Source organism: Rhipicephalus sanguineus, chromosome 3 (genome assembly GCF_013339695.2).
Source record: "Rhipicephalus sanguineus isolate Rsan-2018 chromosome 3, BIME_Rsan_1.4, whole genome shotgun sequence".
Lineage (NCBI taxonomy): Eukaryota > Metazoa > Arthropoda > Arachnida > Ixodida > Ixodidae > Rhipicephalus > Rhipicephalus sanguineus.
Genome location: NC_051178.1, coordinates 132,546,474 through 132,567,664, shown reverse-complemented (window position 1 = coordinate 132,567,664; position 21,191 = coordinate 132,546,474). Strand labels below are relative to the sequence as shown.

At 47.7% G+C, this 21,191-nt stretch overlaps 1 protein-coding gene across 2 annotated transcripts in view; it reads right to left on the bottom strand.

Moving 5' to 3' along the window:
- The window catches only part of LOC119387163 (protein Wnt-1), a 62,552-nt gene that overhangs the window by 8,675 nt on the left and 32,686 nt on the right, over positions 1-21,191 (bottom strand). For both annotated transcript variants that reach the window (XM_037654471.2, XM_049413390.1), the window contains exon 2: positions 18,857-19,137. In XM_037654471.2, coding sequence (XP_037510399.1) covers positions 18,857-19,137 — 281 coding nt within the window. The remainder of the gene's footprint in view (positions 1-18,856; positions 19,138-21,191) is intronic.

The window sequence follows — 21,191 nt, the reverse complement described above, 5'->3', positions numbered from 1 at the left end:
CTTCGCGACTAGTGGTGGGCTGTCTGTTCTAACCCCCCCCACCCCCCACATCGCCTAACCACCCCCCGGAGGTGTACGCGTATGGTTCACGCACGCTCTGACGCCGACTCGAGGACAGAAAAAGCGCGCTCCTGGGCATGCCACCGGATCTGTTTTGCGAAGCGCGGCCACCATCCTGTCAGACCGTGTTGTCGCCCGAGACACCATGCACTGTCCACGCATGCAGACAGTGGGCAACCTATTCATTCTCGGTTCGCGGCGTAGCCAGTCAATGCCCTGCCCGAAATTTTTCAGTTTTGCATGTGTATATACACGCACACATACAAACACACGCACGAACGTACATAAAGGTTGGCTGAGTTGTGTCATGCATGAGACTCACGAACAATCGAAGTGGTCAACATGCTTTTGTCGAAGACAGCTAGGTCGTATATGAGGCACGGCGAAGTTTATTACGTCATGTTCGAAGTCATTTTTATCCTTAATAGCAGAAATCTTCTTACAATATATCATCCTAACGTACAGTTATATTTTATTCTTTAAGCACGCTCCGACATCTAACCTATACCGCCACCCCGTAGCATTCCAGGATACGCCGTTGGTTTTATAAAAACAGAAAAGAAGACATGCTTCTTTGGTTGGAGGATATAATCTTGTCGCTTCGTTCTCTATATAAGAGCGCCAACGGAAAAATTAAAATAATAATAAAAAAGAACTTAAGGGACCGCACTTTACGGGCATATATAGTTTTCACTGTCTTTGTCAAAAGTGCACGGCGCGTTTCAAAACGACAGCGATCTGCGTACTGACATTCTAGAACTCTGAAGGCTGATCATTTTTATCCTTCTCCACGTAGCGCTTCGAACAGCTGGATACGCAATATGAGGCTCATTACAGGCACAGCAGCTAGCTTTATCCGCGCGTATGTAGTTTGCCTTGTACTTTTGAGAGCTTACAAGAGCCCATAAATGCTAAGGTACCGGTACATCGTGCCTACGCGTACGAGCACGAAAGCTTATGGCGTTCCACCTCTTTCATTGAGCAGTTTCGTAAGAGAAGGTCATCACGATCGCCACCGTAATTATCTTCCTCATCACCGTCATCCGCGCCGGCTCGTTAGAGCTTCTTGCACGCGGTTTAACGTTCGAGGTGAGATACCGCGAGAAAAAGGCTGATCGCAGGCGCGCACGGAGGTGTATCGCCACGCGCTGTTAGTCCACAGACCCGCCGCGCGCGGTGTCGTCGTCCCCGAAACGCCTCTCCGTACACGAGCGCCCTCTGGCGCGGAGTTCGTGCGTACAACATTAACGAGGCCCGGCTGGCCAGGCAGTGCCACCACGCTTGCTCGCGTGAGGATGAAGTGAGGCGCAGGAGCAAAAAAGAAGAGAGCGGCGGTGCCCGCTGGTACAAACAGAACCCCCGTATACCCGCGCCCACTTCTCAGCACACAAGTCTGACCGCTTAATTACACAGCGCATCGGTGCCTGCGATGCGTGCGAGGAACGCGCGCGCCGGGAGCGCCGTATATTATCCGCCTCGTGCGCGAGAAGCGAGCCCGCCCCGAAGTGGCGCCCTCTCCGAGGTGTCGTCCCCGAACACCGCTCCGTCCACCTGGGGGGCCGCTCGGCAATTAAGCTGTAGCGGCGGCGATCGGCCGCTCTTTAAACCGGTCCGCGTCCGAGCAGCGCCACCTGGATGAAGAAGCGCAGTTTCCGAGCGCTTAGGCCTAACACTCGCGCAGAAAGCAACGCCGCTGCTGTTTGCGACCGGGAAGTCGGGAAGCCTACTCCCGCCTCTTCTTTCATATCGTCTGTGCGGAGGGATAAAGGGAAAAGACAAGGTAGAAGATGCGTACCCTTCCCTAATTGTAACAGCGAGTTAACAGCTGTTGTAGCTCGCCGTAGTTTGTGCGGCGTTGCAAAAACTCCAAAGGTGCGTATGCGCCACAGAAATTGGACGAGCCTCACTAACGAGTACAGCAGGTGCTAGCGTTAAACATAGACTCTGCTCGGCGAAGTGGAGCCCGTGAGAGAGAGAGAGAAAAAAAAGAAAGAGATAGAAAGAGAAAATACAGAGAGAGCAAGCAAGAGAAATAGAGAGAAAGAAAGAAATAGAAACAAACAGATACAAAAAAGAGATACAAGACGGAGAGAAAGAGAAAGAAAGAGAATAAAGATAGAAGTAAAGAAAGAGAAACAAGGAAGGCCACCCCAACTGCGCTCTTCCTTCAGGCTTGGCACCAATAGTGCGAAGCATTTCTTAGCGAACCTCTGGCACTTTGGGCGTTTCTATCTATCTATCTATCTATCTATCTATCTATCTATCTATCTATCTATCTATCTATCTATCTATCTATCTATCTATCTATCTATCTATCTATCTATCTATCTATCTATCTATCTAGCCGCCTACGTCTGGGCGCTCTCCCGGTCGTTTTCATAGGTTGTAATATACCAAAATTTGCATAGCATAGGATGAGAGTATGACGAACACGATTCACTGCATGATGACATGAATAACGCAAAATACCTGTCGCGTACGTCATGAAACCATTTCCCTCAGTCACGTGTGGCACATACCCGCATACCAGAGTTCATGGTATGTGCCACAGGTGATAACAGAGTCTCAATCAACGCAGTGACCGCGAACATACACATGTACACGGAAGGAAAGTTATAATAATAATAATTGTTGGGGTTTTTGCGTCTCAAAACCACGATAGGATTATGAGAGACGCCATAGTGAAGGTCTCCGGAAGTTTTGACCAAGATCTGATATTCTTTAATGTGAACTGACATCGCACAGTAAGCGTGCCGATAGCATTTCGCCTCCATCGAAATGCGACCGCCGCGGCCGGGATCGAACCAGCGACCTTCGGGTCAGCATCCGAGCGCCGTAACGATACACCACAGCGGCCGACACAAGAAAAGTTAGGGAGCTGAAGACAGAGCGCCACTGGAAGACACTGGGATACCATCCACTCGTCCATGTGGTCCGCAACGTCGATCACGTGGATTACGCAAAAACCGGGGTCAATGCTTCCTACAATAATTCTGCCGAGAGGGCCATCTCCCTCATGATTACCGGTGACTTCAGAATTTATTTATCAAAACCCAACAACGCCTGGTTCTTAGACGGTATGAAAGACGGCTTGGATGTGGACAGGGTATCACAAAACCTCGGAGCCAGGTGCAGGACAGAAGGCATCATAGATCATTTCTTCGTAAAATTCATCCGTAGTTCTCACCAGCTCTACTATACCTCGCACTTCCCTACACTTAGACCGTTCGTAGCAGCGATCACGAACGGATCCGATAACAAGTCCTGTCCAGCTGCTGGCGCTCATTGATAACGGTGATGATGACCTTATTCAAGAACTGCCAAGAGCCCCTTCCACACATGCACACGGGTTCGTGAAACGTGCGTGCGTTCTCCGTCACAATGGATAAGTGTGAGCATAACAACTGTAACGCAACTCTAACAACTGCAACTCTGACTGTATCGTACGTGTAGTGCGCCTGCGCGTGCCACTCGGCTGTGTATATATCGGGAAACTTTTCTGAATAAAGCTTAGTTGCGAGTCGCACCTGTCCTGTGCGTCTGTGTTCCTTCATTGTCCTATTCAAATTCGCGCTATCCAGCATTGAAGAATATATAGGCACCACATATCAGCTTCTTGCGTTTGGTGTTGGTAACACTTATGTTGATGTTGGCATCGTTAAGCAGCTGTAAACAACTGGTTATATAATACATGTGCGACTCTTGAAAATATGTGTGTGCGTATATCATTTGCACATTTCTCTAGCGTCATTCCGTAACGTCTCGCTCAATTTGAAAAATTGCGACACAGTCACCTTCCTGCGCATGCTTCGCATAACGTCGACTCTCACGGTACGTGGGATCTGCCGATTTTTTTTTTTTCTGTTTATCATGTGTGGAGAGAGGGAAGCATGAGGAAAAGGCAGGGTGGTTGACCAGCCCGCCTGGGCACCCTGCACTGCGGAAGGGAAAAGAGGACTGAAAGATCAGGAGGAGGAGAGAAGATTGTAACACAAGCATACAATTAAAGACACGTTTGGCGTCCAGACTGCCGCAAGAGTTTGCGCAGGTTGTGTGCGAAGGACGCATTTATGTAGAAGTCAGACAAATCACATTGCCGTGAGAACGACCTCGTTTTGCAATTCGAAGGCATTGTCTCGAAATTGTGCGCAGGAAGGGCGTACGTTTGCGACACCTTGAAGGTGTGGCCACCTACCACCGGTGAAGCTAGAGTATTCTTATAATAGTACGCATGAAGCAGAAACAGATAAAGAAAAATGAAAACACATTTTACTTTCTGCCTCGTGATTACTCGACAAGTGTGGATTCGATTTTGCTTTGCCTTACACTCGTAGGATAAAGTTGTCGCTTTTGTACGAGGCTGAAGCTTGAAAAATTACTGATATTTAAAATTCCGGGTTGATATACCCCCTCAGCGACATTGGACAAGACAGTTCTATTTTCGGTTCATGCAACGCCGCCATGTACGTGTCATTTATCGCGAATTCGGTATTCTGTCAAGCGATGTCAATTTAACGCTGCCGCGAAACAATGTACGGGTAGAGCAGCTAATAATTGGGAGTTAAATATGTGCTGAAAGAATATATGGAAAGATGCGATGCAAGTAAGGGGGAATCTAACCTTTACGCCTTTGGCAAGCGCTCGCATGTAAAAAGAACATGCACCACTGTTGCCCACTCTGTGCATAGAATTATGCACTGAAGAACGTGTACACTCTGGAAACGCTGATGCGAATTCACTGCGACGTGTGGGCTTTGATGAGCGGGTGAAAGTATTACATATAGTAGGCTCGTGTGGTGTTTGTCTTGCCTCCAAGTGCCTCGATCGCAATTTATTCGAGATGAAACGAGAACCAAGACTAGCTTTGATGCCTGCTAGATATGTTTTCAGACGGTTCCTTAAGTAAACAAGGCAGTGGGTCTTAGGGCGTTCGCAACGCCAGAACGGGCCAGCTAGTGCTGTGCATTTCTACAAAAGCACAGAGCCATTATACAGGGCGAGAGTACTGCAGTCGGTATGTCACGTAAAAATTCCTGTATGACGTGGGGGCTGACGTATATTCACCAATAGCGAGCTCTCTGCAATGAAACGAAGAAAAAGCACAGACTGACTGCTGCTGCGGAAAACCGCGAAATATACAGCTGGCAAATGCTTCGTCGAAGTGCAAGATATCATTCTCCCATTCCGATGAGGCTACATTGACGGAAATAATGCATCTGGAAACAACGCACCCGCTATATATCGACGGCAGCTGACGCATCACACGTAGATGGGCTCTATCTTTTCTACTGCCTGGGTGCAGCTGTCTCCCGAAACAGTACTGGAAGTCGACTGGCAATATACCCTCTGTCCCTTTCTTTCTTTATCCTTTTTTTTGCCATATAGCCTTCGCAATCAACGCGCACTGACAAGCAACCTATAGAACGCTGGGGTATTTACCGCGTGCGCGCCGAACCAACAATGAACGTCGTGGTGAAAAGGCCACAGCCTTACTGTACACAAATGCACAGACGTGTTGTGCTGGCAGGAAGGGTTCCTCATTCCTGAGGTGTACCGGACTTCTACACCCTTCCGGTAATATACCATTGCTCGCTTGCGTTGCGTGAAGAGTTCGTGGAACCCTGCGAATCGCGAGCTGTGCATATATGAAACGACATGAGAGGTACGTCTACTGCAAGTGCGTTCTCGGTGCGCGAGACTCACGCAAAGATCAAATTAATATAACCACTTGTCGTTAACAATCCAAGCAGCAGGTACAACGAAAAAAGCCCTTAAAAAAAAGAAAGAAACGGCCCTCACGCGCCTTGGCATCAGAACACAAGCCTTCAGACATAGCGCGTACAGTAGCTTTGTTTTTCGTTTTTCGCTGCAGCGTTTTCTTCACGGAAGGTTAGGAGGAAAGGGGTGAGAAAGGGGAGAGAAAAAACACTGCGGCCCATCAAGCGGACTCTCTTCGAGCCTTGGCACAGGCTCGAAGAGAGTCCGCAACTACCGCAGTCGCGAGCCGTTCGTCCGCAGAGCACCGCGCTCGGCAGAGAAGAGCTCGCGCGCGCGGATGGCCCTAGTAGCCCCCCCCTCGGAGAGGTCCAGGTGCCTTTTTAATGGCCCTAATAATGACAACTCCCCCCAGTTTTTACGATCAGCCTCCTTCGTTTTCTCGCCCCCGCGCTCGTCGCCCGTATCCTCACTTCTTTGGTATTGTATCCGGCCTCGCGTGTGCCTGGGCGCGCGAATACCCGAATAAGCGCCACCCGCTGACCGCGGGAACCGCGTGGGCGCTCTGTGTGTGTGTGTGTGTGTGTTGGTTCCGCCGAAGCAACGGGGTCGTCTGTGTGCGGCGGGGCCGCGCGTGTGCGTACACCAAGTCGTCTTGCGCGGTCAGCGCGTGGCCGGCATGGTTGGGGTTGTTTGGACGCGGAACTGGCTGCTGCTTTTTCACCTGCGGCAGTCAACCAAACTCGGGGTGGTGGTCTTCCTACATTGTCCAGACCTCAAATGGGACATAAACCGTACACTTTTACTCGTCGCACGTTCTCGTATGCCCTTGTGCGTGCGTGCGTGCGTGTGTGTTAGGTTGTGTTCGGTGTTTCTTTCTTGCTTTCTGCGTAAGAAAGTCACCTGCTCTGGTCATCACGTGGCTTTTATGCAGTAAAAGTAGATGACTAGTCAGATTCCATAACCACTTAGTCGGGGCACGTGAAGTGCGAACGCATGAATGAAGTATCAGTGTTCAGTTTGTTCACTTAACGTATTCAATGACATCATTTCTCAATTCAGCAGCGATACAAGTGAACGTCTCATTCTCCTCACTCTGATGTTCGAGAATTGGTCTGTCACCCCCTTCAAAAGTGTCCTCACTCGATAGAGCCAAGTTTGCTTTCTTCCCGCCCCTTGGTAATTGCTTGCACCACACTACACGAGTGTTCGTAGATGAAGCCCCACTGTAAAAAGAAAGAAAGAAGGAAAAAAAGAAAATGAACCGAGGAAGTGAACGCATGACATGTCTTACCTTGCGCAATATATACGTTCGAGCGGTAATTGTTGCCAAGGTTGCACACAAGTGTGTACCGGAGAAGCGCAAACAGGATCAGCACGTATTGTGACGCCATCAGCGAGCAAGTGTGATGATACCGTACGTACCTATACGTCTACTATCTGCACGTTATGTATCTGTACGTTAAATGCTATCTCTACGGTGAAACTACGTTGGAACGAGGATGACAACAGCTCGATCTGAGCTGATTACGAATGCAAAGGCGTGGTAGTGTCGCATGACTTCAATTTATCATTGGATGCTGCGAGGACTAGAAAAGCGGGCCTATGACGAAGGCAGCAGAGTCTAACAACGTGTCTAGTGCGTGCAGGAATATAGAACGCCATGAAACGGCCACCTGACGGGCGCGAGTGAAAGATTTCAAAAGTTGACTTTCACACAGTAGAAGTGTGCATGCGATCGTGGCCTAATGTATGACATAATTGCCGCTCAAAACACACGATAAAGCAGGAAGGACACAGAGATACAACAACACGGGCGGTCCGTGTTGTTGTGCCGGTGTTTCTTCGCACTTATATGAATGTTCTTATCCCTCTACGCGTAATGAAAGTAGGTTCTGCGGCGCTGTCGGATAGAAATCGCTAGAATTTGGCCGTTCGAAGCAAGAATATAAAGCTCTCATTTTACGCATATATACAAGTAGGGACTGATGATACCCTACCCTTCTCTAGACACTTGCGCGAATGTCTTCTGTTAAGACGACCCTGTGAGACCCAGTTAAGCTCAATGGTCCTCAGTGTTGCGCTGCCCCCGCTTCGCCCCGGTTTTCTCTCTTCTTCATCGCCGAGGGTATAAGACGCTTTAGACAGCGATTTGACCTTTCGTGGTTGCGACGTCTGTGCGCATGCATATTTCAACGCAGCGCGGCGGCGAGGGAACCACTGGGAGGAGGTGGAGGGTGGCTCGAGGGGGGTAGCAGTGGAAAAGCTGTCCGTTAATGGCGGAGGTTTCACGACGGTGCGCCCAGCCCCGCGCTCACGATATTCGGGGTTATAGTATATATGGTCAATGCTCAAAACGACGGGGAGGTTTAGAAAAAAAAGGGGGGGGGGGATTTAATGTCGGGCGGAGACCATTTCACTGCGCACAGTCTCTTCTTTCTTTTTCCCGGGCGCTCTGTCTCTTCACCCTCCTCTACTCTCTTCCTCCTCACAATTATGCAGCCGTTCAGCGACGCTTTAGTGTAGCCTCCCATCTGGGCATGCAGTCCTTCGGTTGTGGGCCAACATAAAGGTTTACCCCCTGTGCGGAGCGCGATGACCGTTGGCGAGTGGACGGATAGGCGTTTGAGAACGAACTCGCTTGATGGTGGCTTGGAGCCGCGGAACCGGACGTTTGACCTCTGACCTCTTTTGTCGCCTCTCTGACTTAAAGATTTTCGCACCGCGTCTGCCTTCGACTTTCATATATGTCGAATCTTTCACTTTTTCTTTTGCCCCGATCGACAGGCTTCTTTATACCAACGCTGCAGAAAAGGAATAAGAAGAAGGAAACTTATTGTTGAGGCGAAAATTTTACAACTTGGTCACGGAACGGAGTGTCATGATCCCGGGAAAGCTTCGCGACAATCCAGCTGTAGTCGACCCCGCGCCCTTTCACTTTTCTTCGTAATGGCTCCATATGATTTCTCCTCATGCGTGCAGAAAATAAAAAGTTTCAGGCTTTGTATTACAAACATTTGAGTCAGACTGTAATAACCTGCTCCTTCCAGTATTGGGGTGGTTTTCGTATAACAAACACCCATCGGCTGTTGGGAAGTGACGTTGACAGTGAGAGTACTGCTCCAGAGAGCCTACATTAATTTGTTTTATTTTTTCTCGCTATGTGTCTCGAGTGTATAAATGCCTAAATTTGTTCCAGAGATCCTATATTAATTTGTTTTATCTTTTTTTCTCGCTATAGTGCAGTGTACACGTGCCTAAATTTGTTTCTTTGGGATTCCATACAATCACTTATGTAATTAAGCTGACGAACATGGTGTTTTCAACAAACGTCGTTGCGTAGAGGCCTATATATCATATTTGAAGTGTAAGGTGCGACGACGACCACGGACAAAAGGGAGAGTACACACACCACACATCGTGTGTGTTAAGCCAGTACACCACACATGATGTGTACTCTCCTTTTCGTCCGTGGTCGTCGTCGCGCCTTACACTCCAAACATGCTGAACCAACACGCCCAGTCTGCCATTCTGACATCTTATATATCACACATTGACCTAGTTACTGTTGTGCTAGAAGAATCCCGCGCTTGGAGAATGCCGACGACTTTCCTGTTCCCTTCTCTAATTTCTCCTTAGATGACTCATCAAACGCGAAAATTGACTGGAGTGCGTGGCGTCGGCGTCCGTAGCGTCGGCGCCAACTCGAGTGATGTAAAAAGTCATCATGTGATGACGTCACAGATCGCCAAAATTTGTGACGTCACGTGACGTCACGACGTCACATCATTCCTTTGCCAAAAGTGCGCCGATCACGGAGGCAGTGCAAAACCAGGTGACATGCCCCTGATCCTGAAAGCAGCGCAATACCACGTTAGCTGCGGAAAGCTTTCGGTGGGTGGCGGGGCAGGATCGATACATCGGCTGAGAAGCAAAAGAAGATGACTTTCACCTTCGAGTTGCCTTAGGCGAATGCATAAGGGAGCTTGTGATTTTTCTTTCGTTGCTACAAGTGTGCGGTCCTTTCCTTTGAAGAAATAAACGACCGACATAGCACGAGATAACGCTGTGACTTTTTGTGCGACAAAGTGGATTTTTGCTCAAGGTCATGGTCGCATGAAACGTATAAGTACAGTGAGCTAGGACACTGTATATAAGGCCTTAATAATGCGAAAACACTTTCCGTGGATCTCTGCTGACTTTTCTCAAGTTTCGGAGTATTTGCTTGTGCACTGTTTTGAATAAGATTGCTTTCGGTTCTGTCCCTGTCTCGAAAGCGTGGTATTTGTGTGAGAACCTACGTCACGTCACCTTCGCCATTCGCGCGCGCTTTAGTGCATACATGAAGTCATATGGACAATATGAGACTCGGTATTCGTCCGCAACCTCTGACCGCGACCCCTGGAGTTCCGTAGCGGAGTCTGTTATTTTCTCATGCTGCGACGTTGGCTTTCGCTATGCCACCAAAAAAGAAAAAAAGAAAAACGAAAGCTCTCTAATGCCTGTTTTTATTGTCCCCCGAGAGGAGCTCACGCACACTTCTCGGAATCGTGAGCGTCCTGTTTTTTTTTAGACACCTTTAGAACTTGTAAAGAAAATATGTACACAGAAGGGAAAAATAATAATAATAAGAAAGCTGGGAAAAAAGAAGGGGAGGAGGGTGCATCACGACTCCAACTTTGCGAATGCTTGCGTTTAAATGACGCGTGCTTTCCATTCCTTTCCCTGGTGTTTTTTCAGACTCCCCGGAAAGCACGAGAAAGCCGGCTTTAGGCGAGGAGTGTCGATCCACTATAGTCTGCGATACGCCAGGTTATCGAAGGCTTTCGAGACGAGAAATAGCAGAACTTTAATATATCTTTAAGTATGCGCTCGCACCAGTGAAACCTATGCCTGTATAAACGAATACAGCGCATATTACTTTGAAAGCCTTATACCTCCTCAAACATACCGCATGTTTATATGTTTATTTTGTTTTGATATATACTTTCAGAACCAAACGCTGCAGCTTGGCAACATCGGGACGCGGACCGCAAGCTAGGAGACTTTCCGCACAAGAGGTGTAGTGTATTATTTTTAGAAAATATACAAATATGAAGTCAAGGCTTTCTCCAGCCTTGATGAGGTATGACGCGAGCGCTGTGGCACACTGCATTATACAATCTGCCTCGATCTTCCTTTAGTCTCTGCAACTTATTTCTCTCTCTCCCTCCATCGTCTCTCTCTCTCTCTCTTATATAGCCAGATTCTGATTGAAAGATAATGCTGCGTAATTGAATTTCTCGTCATAACCCCCGGTTTGACGCAACAGGCGCCTTATGAGAAAACGCTGGCAACTAATATTGCTAATATCGAGCGACGAAGTCTGAAGTGATGCAGCATGGCTGCGCACATCGAAACCCGAACGACGCTCAAGAATAGACACACAGGCGTTAAAGCTTTTGTTTTGGGCCAGTCGGTTCATCGCTGTAAACATTCACGGGTAGAGCAAAGAACGAGGACAATGAAGGCACAAGAACGCAGGGTGGGCGCTGGCTTCTAGCTATATTCCAGAAAGCAGTTACACACGTTACATCACGATTCGAATTGAGCGTTTTCGACGAATGCGATCATTGACAGAGTCAGTTTGGTCTACAGTAAGGTCCTAGTCGCACGATGGTTTTTCGAAATGCCATAATGAAGATAAAGCCTTGCACAAAGGCACGTTCAAGGCTGACTTGAGCAATTGAACAGCAGATATTATTGTATTCACAGAACGGGTCTTGACAGCTCAAAAGCAAATACGCCGGCTGCCTGTCCAGTCGCCTTTCAAGGAAGACGCGTCAACATTATTTAGGCGGAGGCCGCATTCTCTGCACCTATAGTCCCGTTAGGACAGCGTTCACCGGGCTGGGCTTTCTCCACGGTCCGCGAAACGGGAAAAGCGCTGCGGGGAAGCACTGCGCGCTGTAAACGATACAGAGGGGGGTTGGCTCGGCGCGTGCATGCGCCCTGCGATCGGTCATTAAGATAGACGGCGGCCGTATCGGGAACCGTCGCAGTGGAGAGGGCCGTAGCTGCTTCCTTCCTCCCTGAAGGGCTTTTGCTCTTGCATGTAACTGGCGGCTTGCATGTTGCGCCTACCTGATTTACACCGTGTCCCTAAGAGCTCTATATACTCGCGCCACCATACGCGCACGGCACGTGCGCACGAGCACGTCTCGCTATCGCTGCCTGTCTGCGTTGTGTCTTACATACGGCGCAGGCGCGCTGCTCCCATTTCGACGACCGTGCACCGTTTTTTAATATTTTTTTTTACGAATATACGAGCGCGCGTTCAGTGCACGCGTGTGTGAGCGCAGGTCTCGCGTGCGCGCGCGTACGGGCTGGCATCGTTTTTATTTTTTATTCATAAAGTCCCACAGGCTCCAAGAGAATTCGGCGAGGCAGGGTATACGTTGTCATAAGTAGAAGCGTTAAAAGGTAAAACAAGTAGCGTGAATATGGTCACATTGTTACGGTACATAAATAAAACAAGACGTCGTTCATAATAATTAGCGAGAAGCAAACGCGACATACAACTAATACACAGGTGCACACACACACTCATTTGTAAGAATAACTCTCATAACTCTAATAACTTATACAGTAGGGTGATTCCACGAGAGATCGAACATGCCTGTCCGGTCGCAATTTTTGTTTTGCCTGGGTTTTTTATATGTTATGTGGGCACATTCAAAGTGCACGGAACTGAAAATTTTATTTCCAAGAAACGCTCCCAGCGCGCCAAAAAAATATTTGAAGGTGGCGGCGCGTGCCTCCTGTTTTTGCTCACTGCAATGTTTTCGGATTTCACGGCCGAATTTAGCGCGAACTATAAATGATGTGTCGAAAATTTCTTTTGCTGGTTTTAATACGCATTACTGTGAATTACATCCATGCTTTTTTTATGCCGTCCTCATAAAGAAGAAAATGTGCAAAAATGGCAAACACGGCCAAAATCAAAAAAGGGTCCTAAGTTTGAGGCGCCTTGGCGCCTTTACTATTTCAAACAGAAACTTGAAAACAGTGTCAACTATAGAAAAGAGACTTTGCAACATTTATACGGAAGATCATTTTCCTACGGGCAGCGCAAGAAAAGAAAAAAATAGTTAAAGAAGCGAGTTTTTTCAAAAAACTACATTTTCAAAAAATAAAATAAAAAAAACTCCGGTCTCAATTTTGACAGCAATTTTTTATCGAAGAGCGCTTATGTCAATAAACACACGGTTTTAATATCATATGTCCTCATTTGCTTTGTTTACGAGATATAACTGGCCAAAGTGGCCCTTGCTGTGAGTGCTCACTTCAGTGCGACTGATGGTTGTTAATAGCTTGCATTGTGCGTAAATCGCAGTTTTAATTATTCTGCTGCAGCAAAATCTTGTTCTGGTGGCTTTTCCTCAAGAAAAATGTGTTCTCAGATTTTATTTGGTTCTACCGTGTGCGAAAGTGGGCTGCTGCCGCCCTCTAAAGGGTGATTCCACGAGAGATCGAACGTGCCTGTCCGGTCGATATTTTTGTTTTCCCTGGGTTTTTTATATGTTATGTGGGCACATTCAAAGTGCACGGAACCGAAAATTTTATTTCCAAGAAATGCTCCCAGCGTGCCAAAAAAGTATTTGAAGGTGGCGGCGCAGACCTCCTGTTTTTGTTCACTGCAATGTTTTGGGATTTCACGGCCGAATTTAACGCAAACTATAAACGATGTGTCGAAAAGTTTTTTGTTGGTTTTAATACGCATTACTGTGAATTACATCCATGCTTTTTTCCAAGTATTTCAAGGAGCCTTTGCAACATTTATGCGGAAGATCGTTTTCCAACAGGCAGCGCAAAATAAGAAGAAAATAGTTAAAGAAGCGAGTTCTTTTCAAAAAAGTACATTTTCAAAAAATAAAAAAAACTCAGGCCTCAATTTTGACGACATTTTTTTGTCGAAAAGCGCCTATGTCAGTGAAAATACCGTGTTAATATGTATGTCCTCATTTGCTTTGTTCACGAGATTTAACGGGCCAAAATTACCTTTGCTGTGTGTGCTCACTTCAGTGCGATTGATAGTTGTCATCAGCTTACATTGCACTTAAATCTAGTTTTAATTATTTTCCTGCAGTAAAACCTTGCTCTGGTGTCTTGTCGTCAAGAAAAATGTATTCTCAAACTTTAATTGTGTCTAGCGTGTGTGGGGGTGGGCTGCTGCCGCTCTCTAAAGGCCGAACGCGTACGCAGTTTGCAGCTTACAACCTCAACTTACCCCGCCAGTATTCGCTAATCAGAAGCACGCGAGACACCGCGAACACATGGTTTAGGTCACTTTGTCAAAACTCTCCTTGCACACAGAATAAAGCATCTGTATGCAGCGAAGGCCAACTTAATCTGTAACTAAATGCCACAATGAGCAGGCGCGCTGTTATGCAGTTGTTTTCTCACTGCCTGCTTGCTTCCCTTCCATTACATGCATTGTACGCTCTAACCATCTTCCCCATTCGACGCACACTGTGCCTAAACAACATTTGTAAAAAAGTAAGCCCAATGATTTCCGAGCCGTTTATTTCACTTCCCGCTATCACATGTTTTCGGCGTCGCAGATAACGTCTTCCTGTATCATCTCGACCTTTACCTCAGCGTTTCAGCAGCCAGAAAACGTGCGGTGCGGCATGATTAAGCCATGAGTGGCCGAAGCTGCCCAATTTATGATGTCAATTTATGATGTTTTGTTGCCACTTTACTAAAGTGCTTTCCCACGTCGAGGACAGCAGAGGTCATTGGTGGCACCAGACGGACATTACCCTTAGTTTTGACAATGAGTGCTGCCTACAAATTAAATATTACAGCCCAAAGCGCTTAGACACCCTTAGTCATAAAATGTTAAACCGTTATCAGTTCTGGAAAGGCATTCATGACAGCTGCGCAGATGTGAGATAATTTGTGCGGCGCCGTTCAGTATAAACGTTTCGGCTTGCTCTAGGTCTAGCTGTTCACTACACGCGATGCGCGCGGCCCATGGCTACGTCCGATTGTTCTGTGCCGACCCGGGCCTTCCATTTGCCGGATCTTAAATAAAGTTATTTCACTCACTCATTATTTACGCGTTCACAAAAAGAAGATTGCTGAGGAAAACGTTTTCGTTGCGCAAATGTTTTTTCTTTGCTCGTTTTGTTGTTGCCTACATCCAGAAGCTATTGTCATAGGCTGAGGATCTTCGCGACACCTGCGAGGTCTGCTTGCATTGCTTTAGGCTCCTCAAGGAGAACCTGTCTACATCTAACCTCGATGAGGTAGACCAGGCATTCTTGCGGGAAGAAGAAGCGGTTGATATCTTGAACAGGCGCGCCCATCTTTCCTCTGATGATTGTAGGCGAGGTTGTAGGCTGCAAACTGTTTACACGTGAGCCATTTAGAGGGCGGCAGCAGCCCACTTTTGCACACGCTAGACACAAATAAAATCTGAGAACACATTTTTCTTGACGAAAAGCCACCAGAGCAAGGTTTTGCTGCAGCAGAATAATTAAAACTGCGATTTACGCACAATGCAAGCTATTAACAACCATCAGTCGCACTGAAGTGAGCACTCACAGCAAGGGTCACTTTGGCCAGTTATATCTCGTAAACAAAGCAAATGAGGACATATGATATTAAAACCGTGTATTCATTGACATAAGCGCTCTTCGATAAAAAATTGCCGTCAAAATTGAGACCGGAGTTTTTTTTATTTTATTTTTTGAAAATGTACTTTTTTGAAAAAACTCGCTTCTTTAACTATTTTTTTCTTTTCTTGCGCTGCCCGTAGGAAAATGATCTTCCGTATAAATGTTGCAAAGGCTCTTTTCTATAGTTGACACTGTTTTCAAGTTTCTGTTTGAAATAGTAAAGGCGCCAAGGCGCCTCAAACTTAGGACCCTTTTTTGATTTTGGCCGTGTTTGCCATTTTTTCACATTTTCTTCTTTTTGAGGACGGCATAAAAAAAGCATGGATGTAATTCACAGTAATGCGTATTAAAACCAGCAAAAGAAATTTTTGACACATCGTTTATAGTTCGCGCTAAATTCGGCCGTGAAATCCGAAAACATTGCAGTGAGCAAAAACAGGAGGCACGCGCCGCCACCTTCAAATATTTTTTTGGCGCGCTGGGAGCGTTTCTTGGAAATAAAATTTTCAGTTCCGTGCACTTTGAATGTGCCCACAGAAGATATAAAAAACCCAGGCAAAACAAAAATTGCGACCGGACAGGCATGTTCGATCTCTCGTGGAATCACCCAGTATAGTTAGCGAGGAGCTGTACATGATGTATAGTTCTCCTATAGCTTCTCCTATCTACATGCTTCTTACTGACGCTTCGTGTTTATTTTAACTTTAAAATAGGATGTCGTTAACATGCCTATAGGACAGTGGCGGTTCAGTGCTCAATTTGTGACTTGGGGGCGAAATGTGAGGAAGCTCGCGCACTCAAATTTAGGAGCACTGTTGAAAATAAAAAAGTGGGGCATGGGCTCGGGGAGAGGCGCGAGAGACAGTAAGGAAAGAGAAGAACGAAGTGGAGTTCGGAGCTAGCCCTTGCACAGTAAAGACGTCTATGACCACGGGTCCTCGTTATTTACATTTGGTGCCGTGAAACCCGGGAGTGGTCAGTCCGGGACTACCATGACTTCAGCCGAGCGTCTTCAGAAGGTGCGTGGAACTGTCAGGGCCAGCGTCTCACGAAATATTACGCTCCTGACAGGACTACTGCAGAACCCCGACACCGATGCGCGCGAGGTCAACAGGCAAGTCGCCGTTTTGAAGAGCAAGGAAGCTGAACTCCGCCAGTTGGATAAGAAGATCATCGACGTTATTGTTGACGAAGCAGTTGAAAAGGAACTCGAAGATGCTGCAGACTACCATGAGAAGGTATTGCAAGCTATCGCTGATGGGAAGTATTTCCTGTCTGACCGCGAACAGTCTGTTCATCTACGTGACACGTGCTACCCGCCTTTTGCTTATGCCAGACGTGACAGCGGAAACTACAACCGAGCTGGTTTGTGTAAAATCGCCGACGACTGTGACAGCATTTCCGAAGGCATGCAAAGAGACATGCCAAGTTTCGAAGGCACCGATTCCAACCACGAAACGGATTGTCTGCGAGTCCAGAAAATGATGAGAGCGTTTCGATCGAAGTGGAAGGGAATAACACCGAATCTGCCGTGATGACCTGCAGAAACATGGAGCCGCCGGGAGAGGATCCAACGATCGAGGTCTCATTTGGCGGTGGTGAAGCGGCAACGACGTGCGTGATAGATGAACTTCCTGAGCAATCGCTTGACTCTGTTGATCCAGCACAGCTGTTAGACTACTGGACAGACATGTCCGAAGAAGTTGAACATTTTGGCAGCATTTTGAAGTACATTGTAGAACCACGAGAAGAAGATCAACCGATGACTGATGTCGAAGGCAGCCCAGCGGTAAATCAAACAAATGGTGGAAGCAGTGCTGTGAAGGTCAAGGACGAAGATGAACAGGGGGCTGTCAGCGACCAACTGAGGAAGCGTGCAAGTGAGGAACCTGCCGACCGCCTTCCCACCAGCAACGATGGCTCCTTCGATCTCTTTGGCGGGGAAGCTAGCAGTCCTACTGCGTTCCCTGTGGTGTCTTCGTCGTTGGATGCACAGCCTGGACGTCAGGAATTTGTTCCGCTCAACTTCGAGGAACTGGACGATATTCTGACCAAACAAGGGGATGTTCGTCTAGAAAAGGAAGTGAAAGCGCTGCTTCTGCCTCCGGAAGTGAAGTACAGTGCCCTGCAGACGTCGCCGAAGCGAACCCGTCATCACGAGAGCCGAGTGCGCAAGCGCATCAACCGGTTTGTTCCCAGGCAGCAGAAGGAGAGCCAGGCACAGAAACTCGCCACTGATGTGATGAGCCTATCGGAAGAAAATGCGTCCATGCCGGCATCCGTCTCCGAATTCGGGATGTCGCACAGTTCGTGCCACAGAAACAAAGATCGCCGCAGATGTCCAGGCACTTCGTGGAGGACACAACGCCATTACGCTGCGGTAAAGCGTGGGCAGGAGAACCTGAATGTGGAGCACACCACCAGTGCCGTGCCAGGATGGAAACGGCGGAGATTGAAGCGCGCACATCGTTTTCATGCCGCATCGGCGCGCTACCGCCCAGACCAAGCTTCAACGCATATTTATGTTGGAGACGCGGGAATGGGGCAAGACGAAGACATATCTTCGAGTGACATCGCTACATTCCGGGCGAGATGCAATGGACAGAGCTCGTTTCGTTCGTCTTGAACCGGACCACGTTCTGAAGCCCTGTACTTAGGTTGTGCATGTTGTCAGAAACGAAACGACCTATGTCACGTTGGTCCCGTCCCCTCGGAGGATGTTGAAAATAAAAAAGTGGGGCATGGGCTCGGGGAGAGGCGCGAGAGACAGTAAGGAAAGACAAGAACGACGTGGAGTTCGGAGCTAGCCCTTGCACAGTAAAGACGTCTATGACCACGGGTCCTCGTTATTTACAAGCACATTAAAAAATATCCAGTTGTAAAATAAAACCATTTCCCTTACGCCATGCAGACACGTAGCCAGGATTTCTTTTTTTTTTGGGGGGGGGGGGGGGGGCAAGGCCTAATTGTTCGAAAGAAAGTCTTTCCATGGCAAAAAGAAAAAAAAAGTTGGCCGGGAATATAGAAGGCTGTACGAATTTCGGGGGGGAATGAATGAATGAATGAATTTCGGGAATGAATGAATGAATGAATGAATGAATGAATGAATGAATGAATGAATGAATGAATGAATGAATGAATGAATGACAACTGAGAAGGTATTATTTCTGTAAGGTAACATTTACAAGGTATTGGTGTGGAGATACCTTTGAGGCAATATGTGCTTCATATAGTTGTTTCATTAGTGAATGAATAATAAATTAAAGATATTTCAACAGGTCTCGACTAATACAAGTTATAAATTGTAAGGTATACATCAGTACTTTGCGCGTACAGGTCATCTGTTTTTTGATATACAGATACCATACGTGCTGTGTAAGCACCATTCGTTGATACTATCACAAGATAAGACTCACCCCTCTGGACAATCTTTCCGAAGAGCGACTTGCCGCGCATGTACTCGGGCGTGGGACAGTTCCAGCGCCGATTCCGGAACTGGTGCTTGCACTCGGCGATCGCGAGTCGCATGCCTCTCGCGATGGCCTGCAGGGAACCCGGATTGGCGCGCACCAGGCCTCGCTGCTTTCTCCTCAGGGGCACGCTCAGCTGCAGTTGCGTGCCGCTCATGACGGCGCTGCCCAACGCCGTGGCCACCACCGCGTTGTTGGGCTCCTCGGGGCCTCCCGACGCCAGGCCCCTGCACACGGAGCGCGTGACAACGGGACAAGTCGTTACGTCGGCTTGGCACGCCTCGTGTACTCATCTCGTGGAGAGGGGCACTTTTCCTTATTTGGTAATCACATTGGGAAGATACAACAAACCGTACATCTCCATATACACATATGGAGGGTAAACGATCCGTATGTTTCGTTATCATGCGGTGTGGGAGGAGAGTCCCGCATGCTTGCAGGAACGTATACGGGTACCCCTGTGTGCTCCCTTATATTACATGGAACAACGCTAATGTAATGTGTAGGAATAATAATAATAATAATTGTTGGGATTTAACGTCCCAAAACCACGATATGATTATGAAGGACGCTGCAGTGAAGGGCCCTGGAAATTTCGAACACCTGGGGTCCTTTAAGGTGCACCTAAATCTAAGCACACGGGCCTCGAGCATTTCCTCGAGCCTCCATCGAAAATGCGGCCGCCGCGGCCGGGATTCGATCTCGAGACCTTCGAATCAGCAGTAGAGCACCATAACCACTAGACCACCATGGCGGGTCCATTAAAAAAAAAATAACACAAACATATACACATATGGACATATACACATATAAATATACTCATTACAAACATAAACATATACACATAAACATATAAACATATACACATAGAACATCTCCATGTATACACATATGGAGGGTCCACTTAATGATCCTCATATTTTCTTATCATGCGGTGTGTGGGCAAGTCCCGCATGCTTACATGAACGTATGGGTACCCTTGTGGGCTCCCTTATATTACATGAAGCAACGCTAATGTAATGTACGGAGAATATACGGGATATTTCGTGGCATTCCTATATCAAGTCTAATCCTATGTTTTATCAGATGCTGCAGTATCCTACCGAATGATCTGTATCAGGCTTCAGGGCGCGTACCCGCATTTGGCAAGCTCTGTGTACGGAGCTTGCCAAATGCGGGTAAGTTAGGTTGGCGTATACGAGGTACTGCAACGCCACAGCGTTTACAAATATGTAAACGCTGTGGCGTTGCATTGCCGCGATACGCTAAGAAGTGCTACACGCATTCGTGTGAACGCGGCTGTAAGGTATCACGTTTCAATCCCGGAAGAATGACCATACAATCGCCACAACACACTCATCACCACGACGCAATCATTGCTCCCGATTTCTGACAGATATGTAGTTTTCATTTGACGAATACGAAAATTAAGATTATACCTCCGTTGCCAAAGGCAGGAAAACATGAGAAAAATATAGGGTTAGTTGAACAACCAACAACGACAACAACAACAAAGAAGAACCGAAGTGCGGGCAAGAAGCTGCACTTGTGTTCTCGTGTGTATGCTTACGTCTATCGCGCTGCTCTGAAAAAAGAAACCGGGAATAAGAGCTTCGATCGCTGCGACGAATGCCTGGAACGTCTTTAGGAGAACTGGAAACAAGAGAGCAGCAAGAAACAATAACGAACGACGTTGCGTTCCATGTCTCACCCCCTCGGCAGGACGCTCAGCTCGGAGAGAGCTTGTACCGCGCTGCTCATCGACACATGTTTTCTCAAGGGTTCCACGCACTCAGCTCGCGAGTCTTGTACAGAAAAGAGAGAAGCCAAGCGCTCAGTGCAGGTCACGGGAAAGGCGCGCCCCGAGCGATGAAGAGCGCGAACTCGGCTCTGCTAAACGAACGGCAGCTAGGCAAGGCATGCACGCAAGACAACGTGCAAGATGTTATCGTCACCTCGGCTTGTCAACTACCGGACAAGCGTCATCGAACGCCTCCCATCGCCGCGGGAAACACTCGGAGCAAACGAAAGCATCTCCGTATACGCACATCGCGCGTTTGCGTCCAAACTCACGTCAAACCGTCAGACACATCGTTGCGAGCCTGCTGTTCGCGCGTTGAAGTGACTTCCGAATCAGCAGACCGCGTTGCTTTTTACTCGCCTGCCATCCGTCGCATATCTTCGTGCTTCCTGTATGCGAGATGCCTGCGTATGTTTGAGTGGCCATTACGTGAAAAGAAGAGCACACTTCTATCGGCAGCCAGTAGCTCCACCTCTTCCA